Source organism: Pongo abelii, chromosome 6 (assembly GCF_028885655.2).
Source record: "Pongo abelii isolate AG06213 chromosome 6, NHGRI_mPonAbe1-v2.0_pri, whole genome shotgun sequence".
Classification (NCBI taxonomy): domain Eukaryota; kingdom Metazoa; phylum Chordata; class Mammalia; order Primates; family Hominidae; genus Pongo; species Pongo abelii.
Window position 1 is genome coordinate 138,388,445 of NC_071991.2, and position 19,477 is coordinate 138,407,921.

At 41.3% G+C, this 19,477-nt stretch overlaps 1 protein-coding gene and 1 pseudogene across 4 annotated transcripts; both read right to left on the reverse strand.

The window, feature by feature from the left end:
• Positions 1 to 752: 752 nt before the first annotated feature.
• On the reverse strand, positions 753 to 2,611 carry LOC100446475 (T-complex protein 1 subunit delta-like; annotated as a pseudogene).
• Positions 2,612 to 8,682: 6,071 nt separating this feature from the next.
• On the reverse strand, positions 8,683 to 17,535 carry MRPS33 (mitochondrial ribosomal protein S33). 4 transcript variants are annotated; one of them, XM_002818537.6, is made up of 3 exons: positions 17,361 to 17,535; positions 12,884 to 13,125; positions 8,683 to 9,050 (listed from the first exon to the last, which is right to left on the reverse strand). In XM_002818537.6, exons 2-3 carry the CDS (start codon positions 13,096 to 13,098, stop codon positions 8,945 to 8,947), a joined length of 321 nt encoding a protein of 106 aa, XP_002818583.1. In that variant the 5' UTR covers positions 13,099 to 13,125; positions 17,361 to 17,535; the 3' UTR covers positions 8,683 to 8,944. The 4 variants fall into 4 exon arrangements, with proteins under 4 accessions (XP_002818583.1, XP_009241584.1, XP_054415879.1 ...); XM_009243309.3 differs by having other exon boundaries at positions 12,884 to 13,082; positions 17,361 to 17,451; XM_054559904.2 differs by lacking the exon at positions 17,361 to 17,535 and adding an exon at positions 16,999 to 17,358 and having other exon boundaries at positions 12,884 to 13,082.
• Positions 17,536 to 19,477: the final 1,942 nt, after the last annotated feature.

The window sequence follows — 19,477 nt, forward strand, 5'->3', positions numbered from 1 at the left end:
AACCTCCTGGGCTCAATTGATCCTCCTGCTTCAGCCTCCTGATTAGTTGGGACTAGAGGCACAGGCACATGCCACCACATCCAGCTGACTTTTGTGTTTTTTTGTAGTGACAAAATGCCTAGCTCCCAGAAGGGTAAAATGAGAAAAATAGAGGAGAAAAGAGGGCCCTTACCCTTTAAATCCCCTGAAGTCACTTCAGCTAAAGGCAGAGGGGCTTGCAAGAACAGGAGGAGGTGCAACAACAATGGCTACCTCTTTGTATGCACTTCTGTGTTCAGAAGCGGACCATTTGTCTGAATAATGTCACTATAGACATGAGTGTAAAAATACCTCTTTGAGACTACCAATGTCAGTGGTCTGATTTTTAAAAATCAATTTTAATTACATAATTTTCAACATCTCATATGGGTCCCCACATTATTCTTGCATTTTAGAATTTCTCTTGTGTTCTCTCCTATTTGGTTTTCCAAATGGATTGTTTTTCCAACTGCACTCCAAAAATGTCTATTAAAATTTTGATAAAAATTATAAAATAAATTATATAAATTAAATGTAAATAATTATCTTTTTGGGAAACCAAATATTTAATGTGTTCACTAAATTGTATCAATGCAATTTCAAGCAAATGCCAATTGGAAGACCAAGCCCAGGAATTCATTGAGGAAACAATCTTCCAAATAATAAGGAGCGCTAAGGTGATCTTCCACTTCAGCCACACTACTAGTAGCTATAAGAGTGTAAGTCAGTCAGTATTATCCAGATTTCTGAGCATTTACCACAGCATCAATTTTCAGAATTCTCTGGACAGTTTCATTTGCTAGGGTCAGAGCAATAAATGAAATCACAAAAGTTGGGCAACCAGTTCTTCCAAAATGGAAATACTGCCCTTTTGATACTAATGCCTGTAATTTTTTTCTTGTTAGACATGTTGATTTCTTAGTTCTGTTACTGTAGAAATGGGATTCAAAGCCAGCATTTTCAGCTAGTGTAGTTGGAATGACCTCCATAGCATCTGCAAAACATGAAGACTGTAAAATTCCATACCACTCAATGTTCACAAACATTCAGTTAACCATAGGGCCAATTCTATTGGAGCACCACCTCCTGCAGTAAGAGCTCTCTTCACCAAACAGCAAATAATACATAGCACATCGTGAATGGAAGGCTCAATTCTTCAGTCCTATGACAATTTTAACTGTTTTTCCAGCACTTGTACAGCCTGTAGTCTTGAGCAGTTTTCCAGAACCATTTAAACTGACCTTCTCAGCTAACTCAGCAAAACCCAGCATGTCAGTGTGACTTGGTCAGTATGAGCAACTGGCTTGGTTCCAATTGTCTTACAAATGAATTCAGCATCTTCTTTTTCAATATTCTTGACCAACATAATAATTTTGTTCAGGAAATGTCATGCAAGATCACTAGGAGCGTCTCTAAAGTGTCCTGTATGAGAAGGACATTATATCCTATTTGTAAAAGTTTGCTATACTAAACTTAAAGTATAGGCGCTCTCTCTCTTAGCATTTAGTCCATCTGAACATTGTCAGAAACTGCTACTTGATTTCCAAATCAAGTTGGGAGCAGATAAGCAAAACTGAATGTGCCCAATCTTAGCCTTTTCAAATTGGGTTATGCCAGAATTTACTACTTTCTGGGTGAGAATAAGACCTTCCACCAACTCACAGTCACCAATTTTTCCACCAAGTTTCTTAACCGCAGTCATGTATTGCTTAACAATGGGGTACAATCTGAGAATGGCATTGTTAGGTCATTTTGTCGTGCAAACATCATAGAGTGTACTTACACAAACCTAGGTGGTATAGCCTAGTACACACATAGTTACATAGTATAGCCTATTGCTTGTAGGCTATAAACACGTACAGCATGTTACTATACTGAATACTACATATCTAAACATTGAAAAGGTACAGCAAATACATGGCATTATAACCACTGTCATATATGCAGTCTGTTGTTGACTGAAATACTGTTACATGTCACATGACTGTATGTTAATATCTCTAAGATTTACAGTAGTACCTGTAGCTGGGTCACTTTCATCACTGCATTTACACTCGTCGGAGAAAGCAGAACTTGAATACTGAAAGACAACCTGTGAGTTCAAAGAACTGGTGGCACTATTTAACAAAGTTTCTCTGTCATTCAGTTCCACAGGTTGAGATATGTTACTTAAGATCTCAATACCCTTTTCCAAAGACTTCGGGGATGACTTGGAAGTGATGGTTGGATGAATCCCTTTCTGAAGAAGCTTGGCCCAGGAACCTATGAGAAAGCCAGCAATAGTGCCAACTGATGCAGTGCCATCTCCTGCTCCTATATCTTAGCTCCCCCAGCATTCTGCTGCTGGATGTGACACTTGCATTTGTTTCAGAATGGTGGCACCATCATTTGTAGTGATCACATTGCCTTTTCCACCTTGAATCTTTTTTCCCATTCCTTTTGGTCCAAGGCTTGTTTTAATAGCATCAGCAACAGCTTTGGCTGTGATGTTGCTGAAACAGATCTCAGCCTGCTTGTCATGTCCCTGACAGGCACCTTTCACACAGCAGCTGGCAGCTCTGGTGGGTGCCCTGCTCCATGGTCCAAATAACATCTTTACTTGGGCATGTTAACTAAAACTTTCTCCTTATGTGTTACATCTTGTTTTGTTTTTTGTTGTTTGTTTTGCTGTCAGGTTCTAAAGATGTGCTCCTTTAGGGTTAGGGAAAGGCTCCAGGATGGCTATGGAATTCCACTAGGGAGCTAGGGGGCCACAGGAATCTACCAGCTGGGGGACTTTGGCCAAGTTACTTTAAACCATAGTTCTCAAAGTGTGATCTCCAGACCAGCATCATCAGCCACACCTGGGAACCTATTACAAATACAAATTCTTGGGCCCTGTTGGAGACCTATTAAATAAGAAACTGGGAGTGGGGCTTAGCCATTTATGTTGAACAAACCCTCAAGATGATGCTGATGAATATTTAAGTTTGAGAAATACTGTGTTAAACCATATTTCTTAACCTTGGCTGCACAGTAGAGCCACCTAAGGAGCTTTTCTCTATCTACCCCTATTCTGATTGATCTGGAGCGGGACCGGTGACAGGAATCTTGATTCTAATGCATAACCAGAGTTGAGAACCACAGCTCTGAACTTGTTTGTGTATAAAATGGGGGAAAATAATACTTACCTCTTAGAGCCGTTGTAGGGATTAAGTGATACAACTTACAGTAAGAGTGAAGCAGTCCGGGTGGCTCACGCCTGTAATCCCAGCCCTTTGGGAGGCCGAGGCAGGTGGATCACTTGAGGTCAGGAGTTAGAGACCAGCCTGGTCAACATGGCGAAACCCCGTCTCTACTAAAAACACACAAAAAAATTAGCCGGGCGTGGTGGCGAGCGCCTATAGTCTCAGCTACTCCGGAGGCTGAGGCAGGAGAATGGCGTGAACCCGGGGGGCGGAGCTTGCAGTGAGCCGAGATCGCACCGCTGCGCTCCAGCCTGGGCGACAGAGCGAGACTCCGTCTCAAACGAACAAACAAACAAAAACCAAAAAAACTAGCTGGGTGTGGTAGCACACGCCTGTAGTCCCAGCTACTCGGGAGGCTGAGACAGGAAAATCGCTTGAACCTGGGAGGCGGATGTTGCAGTGAGCCAAGATTCTGCCACTGCACTCCAGCCTGAGCAACAGAGCGAGACCCTGTCTCAAAAAAAGAGAGTGAAGCAGAGTGCCTAGCAAATGGTGAAGCACTTGACAAATGATAGTTACTGGTATAATAATACTCAGAGAGGTTAGAGCTACATCACCAGGTCAGGAAAAGACAGTGGGACTCTGAGGGCTCAGTGTTGGTTTATTCAGGTTATGACTCTGAGGTTGCCAGGCCATGCACCATAGCTTTCACTAAGCAAAGTTTTTATGGCTGCTTGTGGGTCTTTGTTCATACCATTTGCTTCAACCCTTTCTCTCTGCTTGTGAAAATCCTACATTAAGAGTGTGATGAAAGGTACAGGGTTTGTCACCTACCAGGGATGGAGAATAGAAAAAAAAGAAGGTACATGTTTTAGAGTCAGCAGTTTGAATTTAAAACTTCAGTCTAGACATTTATAGCTGTGTGATCTTGAGCATTGGTCTCCTTATCTGCAAAATGGGGGTATATATCATATGGGGGGGGGGCGTCAAATAAGATATAGCCTACAAAGCACAATGTATTAAACACTCCAGAAATGCTGGCCTTATCTGTATTTATTGCTTTCCTGCTTGGGAAGTCATTCCTGATGATGCAAACATTGACCTCTTTTATCTCTAACCCTCTTTTTAAATATTAACTTGTTACTAGTTTGGTGCTTAACCCACTGGCCATTTCTCACAGATATTCTCAGACTGGAGCTCTTTTTAGATTAATCTGTATCCTTAGTCTTTCGATTTCTGTTTAGAATAGTTTTTATTCTAAACTCAACGGGCCAATCGTTTGTGGCTCTATCGGGAAAATGATTCTGCACTGAGCACCAATTTAGATTGTCTTACTGAGACAAGGCTAGGTGGAGCTCGGTCTTCTGCAACAGGGACACAGAACGTTCTCCATAAATGAATCCATCCTTTCAGAAAACACATATTTCCTTAAGTAGAATGGAAAAGGTCTTAGAATCTACATTGGTTTAACTCTACTTTCTACTTTAACATGAACCTGTAATATTGCCACATCTCCAATTAAGTTACAAAATTGCATCTGGCTAGTTTTATAACCCTTCTCTCCGTTTTGCTGCCTTTATGGCATTTAAAAAACATTTCACTGTTTTAAGTTCAGCATAAAAGTTTTACTGTTTATCCAGTTATCTTAGTATCCAGGGCTGGACAGTCTCTCTGTTTTATCTAAGTATCCTTGAATGTAATACTGTTTTGCTGATTCTATCTTTCTCTCTCTTTTTTTTTTTAAGAAATGCTTTTTCTGAACCTTTCTTGAGTACTTAACGAAAGCCATGAAGACAGGGTTGGCAGGATAACAGATGTTTCCCCCTATTTATTGCTCCTGAAGTTTGTTCCCTGCTCTAAATCTCTAAAATTAGGCACATAGGATCTTTGGGAGAAATGTGTGAGTAAAGAGAGACGGGGTGAAGCAGGCAGAATTTAAAATTTTGATTTATTCTTTCTTGGAAAATGATTTATAAATACAAGCATTATGGTTATATATGTTTAAATATATGATGCTTTATGTTTATTTTGAAACACACACATATATGGTGTTTAAAAAAATAAACTTCTGGAGCCCATAATTACATAAATAATAAGATGTTACCTCTCATCTACCTCCTCTTCCTGAACCTATCATGCTGCTTGTAAATGTGGGGAACTTTACATTTTTAGGAGATATGTGTCAATGCTGCAACAGAAAATTGTGCTAGTAAGACACAGCAGTACTTACTAGTCACATAATGCGCTATATGTAAAAGTTTTTAACTTTTTATAATTTACAGAGTTCTTTTCACAAATATCTTCTCATTAATCCAGTAAAGTATTATGATTTTATAGAGAAGGAAAGAGGTTCAGAGAAGGTAACTGACGTAAGGTCACATAACCAGTAAGTACACTATATCACAAACCCATGACTTTTGAATCTAAAACCCAGTCTTTTTACTATGTTATGCTGAAATCGAGGGCAAAATGGTCTATGCACACTGATCCCCACATGTTAGAAAGCACCAATAGTTTAGGTTTTGACCAGAGAAATCCAATTAAACAAACTGGCTAGTCTAAACTTGGAGTTAAAGATTTTTTTTCTGATTACACTTAGTCATCATCTTAACCATTGGTCACTGTTGTCCTGAAATTTGTTGACTTCCCTGGTGTCAAGAGTTAACTTTTCCTTATCTTCTATTAATACGTTCCAGCTGGTCCATCATACTTCTGTACAGGCTGTTTTGAGTCACACAGCTTGCTCTATTAATTGAAGGTATAGCTTATGTACAAATATATTTTAGCTTTCATTTCTGATTTTCAGCCTGGAGCAGTGGCACACTAATCTACTTCTGTGTTATCTACAAACTTCCCTGTCAACCATTGCCAAGGCTCACCGCAGGGTCAGGGTCTGAGATCTCACTGAAGCTCTTCCATCGGCAAACCAATACATCGATTCTTTACTTGTTTTCTGACTCAGGTCTGCTGTTAGAATGTAATGCAGTTATTCTCTTTAAAATATCATGCTAATTCTCTTAAGTTCCTCTTACATTCAGATCTTTCCCAAAAGCTGGAGATCACATAATTCAAACATCTACTGAGCTACATTGGGTTCAGGCTGAGATCCTGTTTCTCAGCTCAACATCCTGGGGTAATCATCCACCTACACCTGGCTCAGCTGCATTGGCCAAGAATAACAGTGCATCTGCACTTTTCTAAGCACGTTTCTGAGATCTTGCCAATACTTTGCAATACACACATGCTCATTCACACAATCTTAGGGACTAAGTCTATTTGTCTCTGTATCCTCTACAACTATCACGTGTCGGGCACATGGCAGGTGCTCAGTAAAAAGCTCTAAATGGGCCTGGTGTGGTGGCTCATGCCTGTAATCCCAGCACTTTGGGAGTCTGAGGTGGGCGGATCAGGAGGTCAAGAGATTGAGACCATCCTGGCTAACACAGTGAGACACCTTCTCTATTAAAAATACACAATATTAGCCGGGTGTGGTGGCCGGCGCCTGTAGTCCCAGCTACTTGGGAGGCTGAGGCAGGAAAATGGTGTGAACCCGGGAGGCAGAGCTTGCAGTGAGCTAAGATCGTGCCACTGCACTCCAGCTGGTGACAGAGTGAGATTCCGTCTCAAAAAAAAAAAAAAAAGTTCTAAATGAATGAATTCTCCTTCTGCTGGAATTCACTTCTATCACATACAAACCACCCAATTTTAGTTTAGTTTTTTTTTTTTTTTTTTTTTAAACAGGCTATAAAATAGGCCCTAGCCATACCATCTGGATTAGGTATCTTTAAAAGTAGCATTCATTTAAACATATGTACTGAGATTCTTTCTACTTCAGGAATCATTCAGTGTTACAGAGAAAGAAAACCGTGGCTGGAGTAGCTGCTATACATACTCTAATAAATACTATTGCACTAAAATGCTTTTATATTTTGATTATTTTTTGAATAATATATATATATGACTATTGACACTATTGTACACTTAAATATGGTTAAGATAATTAATTTTATGTTTTTACTACAATAATAAAAAGTTATTAAAAAATTACTGGACATGCTAAAGATTCAGAACAACTCTTGAAAAAAAAAAATCAGAGAAGCCTTCACAATTTTTTTTTGCCCAGGCTGGAGTGCAGTGGCACCATCTCAGCTTACTGCAAGCTCCGCCTCCCAGGTTCACGCCATTCTTCTGCCTCAGCCTCCTGAGTAGCTGGGACTACAGGTGCCCACCACCACGCCCGGCTAATTTTTTGCATTTTTTAGTAGAGACGGGGTTTCACCGTGTTAGCCAGGATGGTCTCAATCTCCTGACCTCGTGATCCACCCACCTCGGCCTCCCAAAGTGCTGGGATTACAGGCGTGAGCCACCGTGCCCGGCCAAGCCTTCACAATTTCTTTGGAAACTCATTGCTGGAATACAATAAAACCAGCAGTGAGCTACTCAAATCTATACAACAGTCATCCCTCATAGAACTTCTAGTTATGTTCAAGCTTTTCCACAGAACTTGCAAAGCCCTTCATGATGTGGCCTCTGTTTTCTTATGGCCAACCATGAACAAGTCAGTGTTCCTTGAACAGACAATTTCTTCATACCTTAGGGCTTTGCAAATGGTACTCTCTGCCTCAAACACCTTTCTCACCATTTTCCTTTTAGCAACCTCTTATTTATTCTTCAAGGTTCAGCTTAAATATCATTTTTTTTTTTTTTTTTGAGATGTAGTCTTGCTCTGTTGCCAGGCTGGAGTGCGGTGGCGTGATCTCAACTCACTGCAACCTTTGCTTCCGGGGTTCAAGCGATTCTCCTGCCTCAGCATCCCGAGTAGCTGCGACTACAGGCGCACGCCACAATACCCAGCTAATTTTTGAATTTTTAGTAGGTGGGGTTTCACCATGTTGGCCAAAATGGTCTCGATCTCTTGACCTCGTGATCCGCCCACCTCGGCCTCCCAAAGTGCTGGGATTACAGGTGTGAGCCACTGCGCCCGGCTTAAATATCATTTCTTTAGGGAAGCTTTCTTTAAATTCCCTAATGTGATTTGGGCTTCTGGCTATCTCTCTCTGCATTCATCCACGCTGTTATAGAAGTCTGACTTTTTCCTTTGTAGCATGTAATACAATTGTATGTAATTATGTAATATTAGTCCCTCCCACAAGACTGAAACTTACACGAGGTAGGGAGTATTTCTCTTGCTAACCACGTGTATTACCAGGGCCCCAATATCTTGTACAGAGCAGGTATTCAATACTTCCTTTTAAAAGATACTTACTCTACAAATTCATCTTAATAGATTTCTCAAAGGAGTAGGTGAAGACACACAAAAAGTTTGTGAGCTTGATGGTGGAGACAGTGGCTGAAGGGCCCAAGATGAAAGAAGTTTAGGGCTGGGTGAGTGAGTAAGCAAGAAGGGAGAAATGAGGACACTACAGGATGCTCACTTAATAAAGTTTCCCCTCCATTCCCCCACCATCCCATCCCACCCCAAACAAATCATCAAACAATAACTTAGGTATTTATTTCATTAGAGAATCAGGTAAACCTCACATTACACAGCCAAGGCCAAAATAATTTTGCACAGTTAGAATGCATTCAAGAAACCAGCCACAATGTAACCGGATTAGATTTCACCAAGGAGATGACTGTGTTCCTCCAAATAAACTTCATTTAGTAAGACGACATTCCTCCAATATGTGGAAAGACAATAAATGCACTTTCTTCTCTCTACCACTGAGGAAGAAATTCTCCCTCTTGAGGGACCAACACTATTTCCTTTTTGCTGCTCTTTTCCCCTCTCCTTTCTTTGGTTTCTCCTTTCCACGAAGCTTCTTTAGTCGTTTTTGCTCATCCATAAAATCCTGATGCTCATCTCTGAATGAAGAAGGAAAAAATAATTAACCAGTTATTTTTACGAGAGTAGAAAAGTACATTAATCTAGCGCTGCTCTCTTAGGTCATTCTGGTTATCGATCTTTGACTTTTACAAGTTGGCCACATGCTCAGCTTGGTGAACAAAAAGTATAGGGAGTCCCTAACATAGAGATGCGGTGTATTCCAAAAGTTCACTTGTAAGTCCGTTTCCCCTCACAGAAACACTGCCACAAGCTGCAGTGAATTTCCCAGACCAGCCTACATAAACCTACGTAACAATGACACAATACTAATGATTACCCCAAATTTCCCTGCAACACTAAGACTAAACAGAGAGGAGACAAAGTGGGCATCAGCTTCAATAGCTACACAGAGACCCTGACTGCCCTAGGAACTAGCATCTACTCAGAATGGGGTGAGGTCTGGAGGAAGCTGGGCCTGGCCAACATGGTGAAACCTTAGTGGCAGTAGGTAACTCACACAAAAAGGCTGCTGGGGAAAGGCTCAGGCAGAAGGAAGCAAAATCAAAAGACAGATACTAAAGGAATCAAAGCAGCCAGGACTATGTAAGTATGTGGATGGCAAAGAAGTTGATGATTGCTTATACTACAAAAAAAGTCCACATCTGAAGCCCAGATACCTAAAGATTGGTATGGTGTTTAAACATGTAAGTTCTTGATTCCATGTGAACCTGGGTTCAAATCATGGCTCCACCATTTACTAGATCTGTCACCTTGGATAAGTGGCCTTACCTCCCTGCACCTTAGTTTCCTAACCTGTAAAGTACGGATAATAACAGTGTATGAATCAAATGTAAGAGAGGGGTGTGCTGAGCTTAAGTTTTAACTCTCTAGGCTATCCATGAACATCATGGACAGTATACAACTCTTTGGGATTAGTGGTGAGTGTCCCCAAATAATTCTCAACAGTGCAGCTGGTGAAATTCTTCTAAAATATATGTCAGATCATGCCACTCCTGTTCATAGCCCTGCAAATGGTTCCCCATTTCAACCAGAGCAAATGCCATTGTCCTTACTACGGCTTCACAGTCCCTTGCAATCCGTCTCCAGTCCCACACCCTCCCAGTACCTGCATGCCTCCTGGAAAGAACACTCCCACCTCAAGGCCTTTGCTGTGCTCTTGCCCCTCTGCCTTGCAAACTCTTCCCGGCTCACTCACGACCTTCAAGCCTCTGCTTAAACCTCAGCTCCTCAACAAGGCTGACCCTGACTGTCCTGTTTCATCCTGTAATCTGGCCTCTCCCCACCTACTGCAGGCCCTGTCAGCACTCTGGATCCTGCTCAGCCGGCTCTACTATTTTTTTCCACAGCATGTTCAACTTTGTAACAGATCATATAATTTACTTATTTTTTTTCCCCTCTTCTGTCCTTCCTTCATTCTCATCAACCATTGGACAGAAAGAAAGCTTTCTGGCGACTCTGTCTCTGTTGATGATACAAGCTAGGCACCTGGTTAACTGAATGAATCAATTGTTTCTGAGGACTGGTGCTTCCCTCCCTCTTTTGCAGGTCTCTGAATATTTTCTTTATTGGAGACTGTCTAGTTTCATCCTGCCTGATGCCACAGGAGGCCTAGCATTAGAGGTATCATTTACCATACCTAGTGACTACGTGAAAATAATTTTGTTTTTCTATGGATAACTATTTTTCCCTGTCCCCAAAGATAGCTAAGTCTTTATTCTTCCAACAAACAGACAGCAGCAGCAAAAAGATAATGTGATTTTTTCATGGGTTATAATCTTCTCCTCAGGATATCTGCCTCCCAATATTTTATTTTGGGTTATAATAAAATTAGTTTTTATTTTCTGAGCCCAGACTAATGGCAAGAGAGGTAGTCCCAAAGCAATTCCAAACATTCAAAACATGTCATAGATTGTAACCTCTAATATGTTAACCAAGCACATCTATTATGTTCACCGCTGTTCCCCTAGTGCCATCTTAAGTGCCTGCACGTGGAAGGTACGTAAGAAATATCCACTGGATAGTGAATGTACCAATCTTTAGTGATCTGCAATGAATGTTATGCTGTACTATTAATTCTACTGTATTAGAATAAATGGTTCCAAATAATTTTAGTATTGTTGCCCAAAGACAAGTCCAATTACAACTTGTTAAATTTTTAAAAAGATGGTAGGTATTTTAACTTTATACGATTATGTACTATTTGAATTCTTTTGTAATGGGCATGTATTAGTTTGGTAATTAAAAAAAAATATATATTTTTTGAGACCAAATTTCGCTCTGTTGCTGGAGTGCACTGGCACGATCTCGGCTCACTGTAACCTCTTCCTCCTGAGTTCAAGCGAATCTCCTGCCTCAGCCTCTTAAGTAGCTGGGATTACAGGAATGCACTACCACACCCAGCTAATTTTTGTATTTTTAGTAGAGACGGGGTTTCACCATGTTGGCCAGGCTGGTCTCGAATTCCTGACCTCAAGTGGTCTGCCCGCCTTGGCCTCCCAAAGTGCTGGGATTACAGCTGTGAGCTATTGTACCTGGTCAAAAAAATAATTTAATCAAAAGGATCACATAGGTATTTGATTTTTTTTTTTTTGAGATAGAGTCTTGCTTTGTCACCCAGGCTGGAGTACAGTGGCATGATCTCGACTCACTGCAACCTCCATCTCCTGGGTTCAAGCAATTCTCTTGCCTCAGCCTCCCAAGTAGCTGGAATTACAGGTGTGTGCCACCACGCCCAGCTAATTTTTGTATTTTTAGTAGAGACGGGGTTTCACCATGTTGGCCAGGCTGGTCTCAAACTCCTGACCTCAGATGATCTGCCTGCCTTGGCCTCCCAAAGTGCTGGGATTACAGGCCTGAGCCATTGTGCCTGGCCTGATCTTTTTTTCTTTTTTAGAGATGCACACAGTCCTAAGCACCTACTTCCTAGACATACACACACACACAAACACATGGTGTTAAGAACCTGTGTGATTTACGTATTATCCTTAAAGGCAAACTACAGCTTATCCAGACCAAATTAATATATCAAAAAGGGTACAAAATAAAAATGCCAGAAGAGAGTAGGAAGAAATGTCAATAAAAATGCCACCAGAAGAGAAAAAAGGCTCCCACGTACCAGTTAAGCAGCAGATCAGGTGTCGGTCAGGGACTCTGTTCATCTGATAATAAGAGCCCACTGCCCTGGCAACCTTGGTGTTTCTGAGGCTTTCTTCCTCAGTACTTGGACCAGTTTTTCTCTGCATTGTTTTTTTTTCTTGAGACAGAGTCTCACTCTGTTGCCAGGCTGGAGTGCAGTGGCGCGATCTCGGCTCACTGCAACCTCCACCTCCCAGATTCAAGCAATTCTCCTGCCTCAGCCTCCCGAGCAGCTGGGACTACAGGTGTGCACCACCATGCCCAGCTAATTTTTGTATTTTTAGTGAGATGGGGTTTCACCAAGTTGGCCAGGATGGTCTTGATTTCTTGACCTCGTGATCTGCCTGCCTCGGCCTCCCAAAGTGCTGGGATTACAGGCGTGAGCCACCGCGCCCAGCCTCTTGGCATCCTTTTTAGAGTGCTCTTAGATTAACAAATTATTAAACACCTCTCTACAGCTCAGTATCTATTCAACATTAGTCATGTTGTAGACATAATTAAAATATATCTTCCAACAAGCATGAATTTCCTTTTTTTTTTGGTCTCTCCATTATGGGTATTTTGAAAGAAGCCTTTCTCCTGCAAACTGTACCTTTTGAACTACCTGGGCTCTATTATAAAAACAAAACTACAAGGATAGAAAGGCTAATTTTTTTCCTTTTCTGATCTACTGAAAAAAAGTCTCTCATAGGTTCCTCTTTGTGTTTGTCATTACCTGTAGAGTCCAAGAAATCGGAGCGTCTGCATGAGTTCAGTGTAAGTGTGGTGATTTGGATACCAATCATAAGTCTCCTTCTTCTTGGCCAAGGGCAGTTCACTAAACAGTTTCACCACTTTCATAGACTTGGAATTAGTAGGCCTGGTGACTTCACCAAATAGCCGGGCACTGAGACGAGACATGCGGAAGGCATATTCTGAAAGGGAGGACATTTCTTGAGTGGCAAGGAGTTAGAGTTCCTATTGAAAATGAGAAGAAAGGTAAACAGGTTAGGGTAAGAAATTCCAAGATTAGCTAATGAATACGTTAGCAAATGCAAACACAGCAAGCCGCTCATGGATCAGTGCAGTGTTGGCAGGATATGCCTTGGAGTGGAGAAGTATCCACAGTCCAAATGGCTATTTCCTTTCCATGCTTTACAGCTGCGATTTTTGCACTTTGTGTTTACATGCTATTACTTCCTTGCTGTATTGCCTCCTTTGCAACCAACTATTTTGTGATTCATCAGGTTATTTACTGACAGTCAGTTTACCTATTTGTAGGCTGGGGATGAAGAAGACAGGGAAACAAGTTATCCTAGTCCAGCATTATTATACCTTCAGAAAACACCCACCTAAGCAATCTGCAGCATTAATATGCTGACTGCTTGCCATCGAAAGGTGTAATCATGGCAGAGACATAATTATGTTGTTGTCTTTACTATCAGTCCTTTGAACACTGTTCTCCTCAAGGGCTCCAGAAGGCTCTGAGAGCTGCTAATGAGTTATGAGGTCATTTGGCTTCTAGGTTACTGAACTGAATTTTGCCTAGAGACTGAGAGCCATTTGGGAAAAACAGACAGTAGCCCTATAGAAATAAATCCAATAGCTCAAAAGATTCATTTTCTTACTAAATAAAAGGCATGTATGAATTGTAAGGTTACTTGCTGTATCCTCCATCTTATATATTCTGCTTTAATGCAAACTAGCTAAGTTCTTATCAGCTGAAAACAGTAGCTTTTCCTTCAGAGACATACAACACTGAAATGGGTTTAAGAATGATATCCGTGATATGCACAAATTATAGCTAACACATAAAAATCAAGAAAGCTGCTGGTGGAATAACTATCTCAACTCAGTTTAGACCAGACGTAGGGGTTATTGTTGGCAGAATATGCCAATTTATGAGAAATTTTAGTATTGAGATGAGAATCTTTGCTGACTCAGAGACTATCCTGGGAAACAGTTCAGCTGAGATGAAAAGGTGCTGATATTCAAGCAGGAAAAAGGCATAAACCTTGAAAAACCAATGGGAGAAATGTACCAAAAAACCCTCCTACATAAAAATGGTGCCAAGTGAATTTCAAAATAGTTCTTGCAAGAAAACAAACCGTGTTTAAATTAAGGAAGTTTTAATGCCTGTTTCAAGATCCATTAACAGAGGAGGCTGGGCATGGTAGCTCATGCCTATAATCCCAGTACTTTGAGAGGCTGAGGTGGGAGGATTGCTTGAGGTCAGGACTTCAAGACCAGCCCAGGAAACATGGCGAAATCTTGTTTTTACAGAAAAAAAAGAAAAGAAAAGAAAATAAGAAAATTAGTCTGGTATGGTAGTGCACACCTGTAGTTCCGGCTACTTGTAGAGGCTGAGGAGGGGCACATCGCTTGAGCACAGGAGTTTGAGATTACAGTGAGTTATGACTGTACCACTGTACTCTAGCCTGAGTGACAGAGCAAGATTGTGTGTCAAAAAAAAAAAAAGAAAAAAAGCAGAGGCTGATCTCAAACCACTGTCAACCTCAAAACCATTCAGAACACCAACCAAGCAATTTTGGGTCAATAGTGCCACCTGAAGGCTGGCAATGGTAGAACTGTCAGATCCAACGTCCACCCCTCCCTCCCCACCATCTGCAGATCACCTGCAAGCCTGTTCTTCCTTTTCCATTCAGCATTCTCAGTTTCCTGATTCACTTCTTTCCCAACTCTGGTTGGGGGTGGGGTTGTTAGGACTAGGGTTATAGTCTCAAGGTGAAAAAAAGTCATTTAACAGTTTAATGTATAAACAAATCAGTGCCATAAACCTCTAAAAAGCCTTGCAAATGTCCAGAGTCACCTAGTTTCTTTGCATGCTTTTTCTCTTCCTTTGCCCTTTAAAGTTATCTTTTTCCAAACATTAGATTAAAAAACAATAGTTTCTTCATCAACTTTGCTTTGTTTGCTTAATTACCATTGTGGCATCAGAATAGATTTCTGCTGTAATTGCACAGTATTTCCACAGTTAGTTATCTGTAAGCTGGTCTGGGAACTATCAGTTTGTTACAGTGAAGTGTTTTCAGGAAAATCTGTTCTGAATTCCAAGTCCCTTTATTTGTCAATGAAGAGGCAACAGGGATTCCTGAGGCCTAGGTTTGACTACTGGCTCTGTCACTTAATCCTTGGGTTATTGTGAACAGTTACTCATCCTCTCTGAGTCTCCTTTATGAAAACAAAGCTTGCAGGACTAGTGCGAAAATGAGTAACAGTAGCACTTAGTAGTAAATGGTAACTTACAAAAAAGAACGAGCCCAGAACAGTAAGTTTGGTTTTCATATGTTCTACATAGACACATTTGTTTATTCCTTGTTCTTAATCATGTTTAAGAAAAAAAAAAAAGAGAGAGAGAGAGAGACAGACAGATAGATACTCCATATAGTAAAAACTTTGTGCCTCCCTGGAATGATGACCTCATTTACAAAGACTGACAGCCAGAGAAACATAGGGAGAGGACCAGCACCTTGGTAACTTGACAAGGTAGCCAGGAGGAGGAAGGGACTCAGTAGGACAGTAGTCACCGAAGCAATCACAGGATGCTGCTGTTATCTCCATGCCCATTTTGGAATGTGGCAAATTACTGGGATACATAACTTGTAAGTAAAAAGGTCACACTAGAATCGGCTGAACATGGTTATATCATAAAATGCAAGTCCTAAAGTTTTATGACGGAGAAAGGGAATAAGCCTCTTCAAACCTGAATCCCTTACTAGAAACAAAGGCCCACTTGCTAAACAGGAGGAAACTGAAAGTGGTTTTAACAATTACCAATGACACTGCTTTGTTGTTTCCTTCCACAGTGCACAGACACATGTCTCTCACGAAGAATGACAAGGGAGCTTTTCTTATAATGTGCGTGTCAATTACATTTTGATTCACATGAAACCATTCTCGGAGAGTACAAGTCACTTTAAGTGTTACCCTTCTTTAAATGTGAACTAAAGAAAACCGTACTATCATGAAAAAAGTTAACTGGAGCTGAAAATGCTAAGCAAAAACAAATTACTCAAATGTGCTGAGCAAAACAAATTAAGCCCACATGAGAAGAAAACTCCCATATTTTTACTTTGGCATAACAGGGCAAACTTCTTTGATCTTTTTGATAGGTCTGATGCATTTAAAAGATTATTTCAATAAGTGGCTTTGTATTAGGTTTGCCTTTTCTCTTTGAAAGGTAAAGATGAAGTGCAAGAGTTCTTAACCTGGATGTGCTTCAGCGTTTTGCAAACAGTGGAAGTGTACATCTTGTATGCTGGTATGTGTATGTATGTGTGTGTGTAAATTGTTCCGGGAGAGAGCTTTCTCCAGTTTCCCAAAAACCATTGGTTAGCAGAACGCACCAACTGCAGAATAAAAAAGTTGATTGGAATCGCGCCTCTGCCTTTTAATGGCCACGTTGTTTTTGTAATGGTGCTTAGTCTCTGCCAGGTTCTCTCATCGACTACACGAGGACAGTCATACTATCTGCGATGTGAAGCTTATATGCAAAATTCACGGCACAGTGCCTACCCTAATAACCATCAGGATCCAAGGAACTCACATACAGTGTACACATGTTGTCATAAAAACAATCTAAACATAAAAACAATCTCAACAGAATGCTTAAAAACAAAAAAGCCCGGTACCGATTATTTTACGGAGTCATAGAGGCATCAACGTCACTGAAAATGTATCAGCTGCATTCAGTTTAGCAAAAACAATCTTCAACTCCCTCCACCTGACTCGATCATGTCTAACTGTGATGGAAACTGTAGTAGTGTCAAGTCAACAGATGTTTGACTCGGGAGCGCATTTCGCAAATATTTTTCTTAAATATCACCTTACCGTATTTTTCTTAAGGTGGTTACAAAATTAATCTGCAGCCCACCACCCAAAGCTACAGTGCCGAAGGCCGTGTGATGAGCAGAGAAACTGAGCCTTCTACTGTTAACCAATATGGAAGAGAGTAACTGCGCCTCAGAGGAAATTACGGCAGCGGAAACGCGGGTATGCTACGTTTAAGAAATCCCCCAACTGAGGCAGAAAAAGGCCAAGTTATTTGTGTGATGCACGTGAACCGCCCGAGCTGGTCACTAATGAAATGGATTCCCCCGATTCCTAGCGACTCTACAAGGTTGGAGACCCCCGGAAACCTCTACAGCCATCGCCCCTCGCTGCAGACCCCCAAAAGTCACTGACAGCCTTACCTGGATCTGACCTTCCTCACCCACGCGCCCTCGTCCCGGAAGGCCCGCCCCCTACCCGGCTCCAAGCTCGCGCCTGCAACTATTACGGGGAGCAGTAGAGAAACGGAAGCTTGGCGGCTAGAGCGGAGCCCTAGTGAACGACCCGGAGTTACTGGCGCCCCCTCCTGAGGCCTCCGAGGTGTACCTGGCGCCTGCGCAGTGAGGCTAGCGCCGCCGCGGGTGCGGAGGACCCGGGAAGATGGTGGGCTGGGGAGAGTTAGGGAGGTCTGGCTCTCCTGGAAGCGCTTGCACGGTTCGGTAGTATATTTTGGTGGGAATGGCTACAGACCTGCCTCCAAAAGCTCTGAAGCAATGGCGATGCGTGTGCCGTGTGGTCTTTCTGACCGACTTGTGCGGCGCCATCCCCCTCCCCTTCCATCTATCTGCTCATCCTCTAATAGTTAATTAGGATCACCAGCTGCAAGTCTTCCTTGGTACTGGGTTAGGAGCACTTTCCCCCATTGACCCAGGAGCTTCTTCAGGGAGTAGGGATGGAACGTTTGTCTCCTCAGTAGTTATCTAGACCTCGCTGGGCAGATAGTAGAAAACATTGTGAGTATTTCACGCCATACTAAATCTGTTTTCAAGCGAGCCACATCCCATAGGCATTGTATGCAGCACTTACTCAATGTTTGATAGTTTGGGTGAGGAAACAGTACTCGTTTTCTGAGCATCGTTCAAGGCATTTTATAAATATTTCAAAATGTACCCTGGAATTAATATCCGTAGTGAGTTGCCTACCTAGTGGGTATTGTATTTACACCCTCTTTCCTCCTACAGAATTTACTTTTAAGTTAGAATTTGACGTCTAATCAATCTATGCTATAGGATTTGCTTTTATCAAGTTTTGACATGTTAGCAGCCTATATGATATAGTAAACAGCCTTATAAAGTTAGGTCTAGTGACTGCATTTAAGTTTACAAAGGGGTAATGAGTATCCTATGCATGGCTACAGTCCAAAAAAGAAATCCTAAGGAGCGAAACTCCTGGGAGAAATTTCACCTTGTCTTTTGTACTTGTTTCTGTGGAGTTGGCTTGTTTTTATGTAATAGCCACTGAATCATATAAACAAGAAGACTTCCTTTATGTGTAAGCTGCTGGTTTAAAGCCAAATTTTAATTGGCTGGAGGCAAGAGCTATATATATATATGTATATATATAATATATATTTTGCGTAAACCTTGTTGGCTTCGTTTTGTATATCCTTCCTGTTTTTTCCTTTTCACATATGAATTATTGGTGTTATCAATGTTTTGTGAATTACTATAAGCTACCATAAATCTTTCTTGAAACATAGCTAGGTATATAGAGTTTCAGGTGACTGTTTAGGTACTTTGCACTATCACTTTTATTAAGTCAATTTCATGGGGTTCATATTAGTTTCCTGAGGCTGCTATAATAAAATACTCGGCATTGTAGAGCAACTGAAATTTATTATCTTACAGTTCTAGAGGCCATAAATTCAAAATCAGCATCACTGGGCCAAAATCAAGATGTTGACAGGGCTGTGTTCCCTCCAGAGACTCTAGGGGAGAATCAGTTCTTTGACTCTTCCAGCTTCTGGTGGCTGCTGGCATTCATTGGCTTGTGGCCACATCACTTTAGACTTCAAGGCCAACATCTTCACATCTCTGCTCCCTTTTCACATTGCCTTCACTATGTGTGTCAGACTTCCCATTGCCTCCCTTTTAGGAATGTGTAATTGCATTTAGGGCCCATGGAGCTAATCCAAAATACTCTCTCAATCTGAAGATCCTTAATTTAATCACATCTTCAAAGGCCTTTTCCCCATATCTGGTAACATTTGCAGGTCCCAGGGATTAGACTTTGTTATCTTTGGGGGACAGTTTTAGCCTACCACAGGATTAGAAGGAGTAAGCCATTGAAATTGGCCAATCAGAGACTGTTACTTATCAGTAGGAAAGTTGGAATATTAGGGATGGAAAAATGAAATGAATAGAATAAAATCGAACCTCCTATGGATATTGACTTCACCAGACCTTGGCTTACCCATTTACACCTCCAAGATAATGCAGTTTTAAGAGCACTTTTAAAATCAGAGATTGCTCTATAAATC

Excerpts from the sequence above, each read along its gene's own strand:
- MRPS33 (XM_002818537.6), bottom strand. The coding sequence starts at position 13,098 with ATGTCCTCCCTTTCAGAATATGCCTTCCGCATGTCTCGTCTCAGTGCC. Across the intron at positions 9,051-12,883 it reads CGATTTCTTGGACTCTACAG|AGATGAGCATCAGGATTTTA; the intron begins GTAATGACAAAC and ends TTCTTCATTCAG.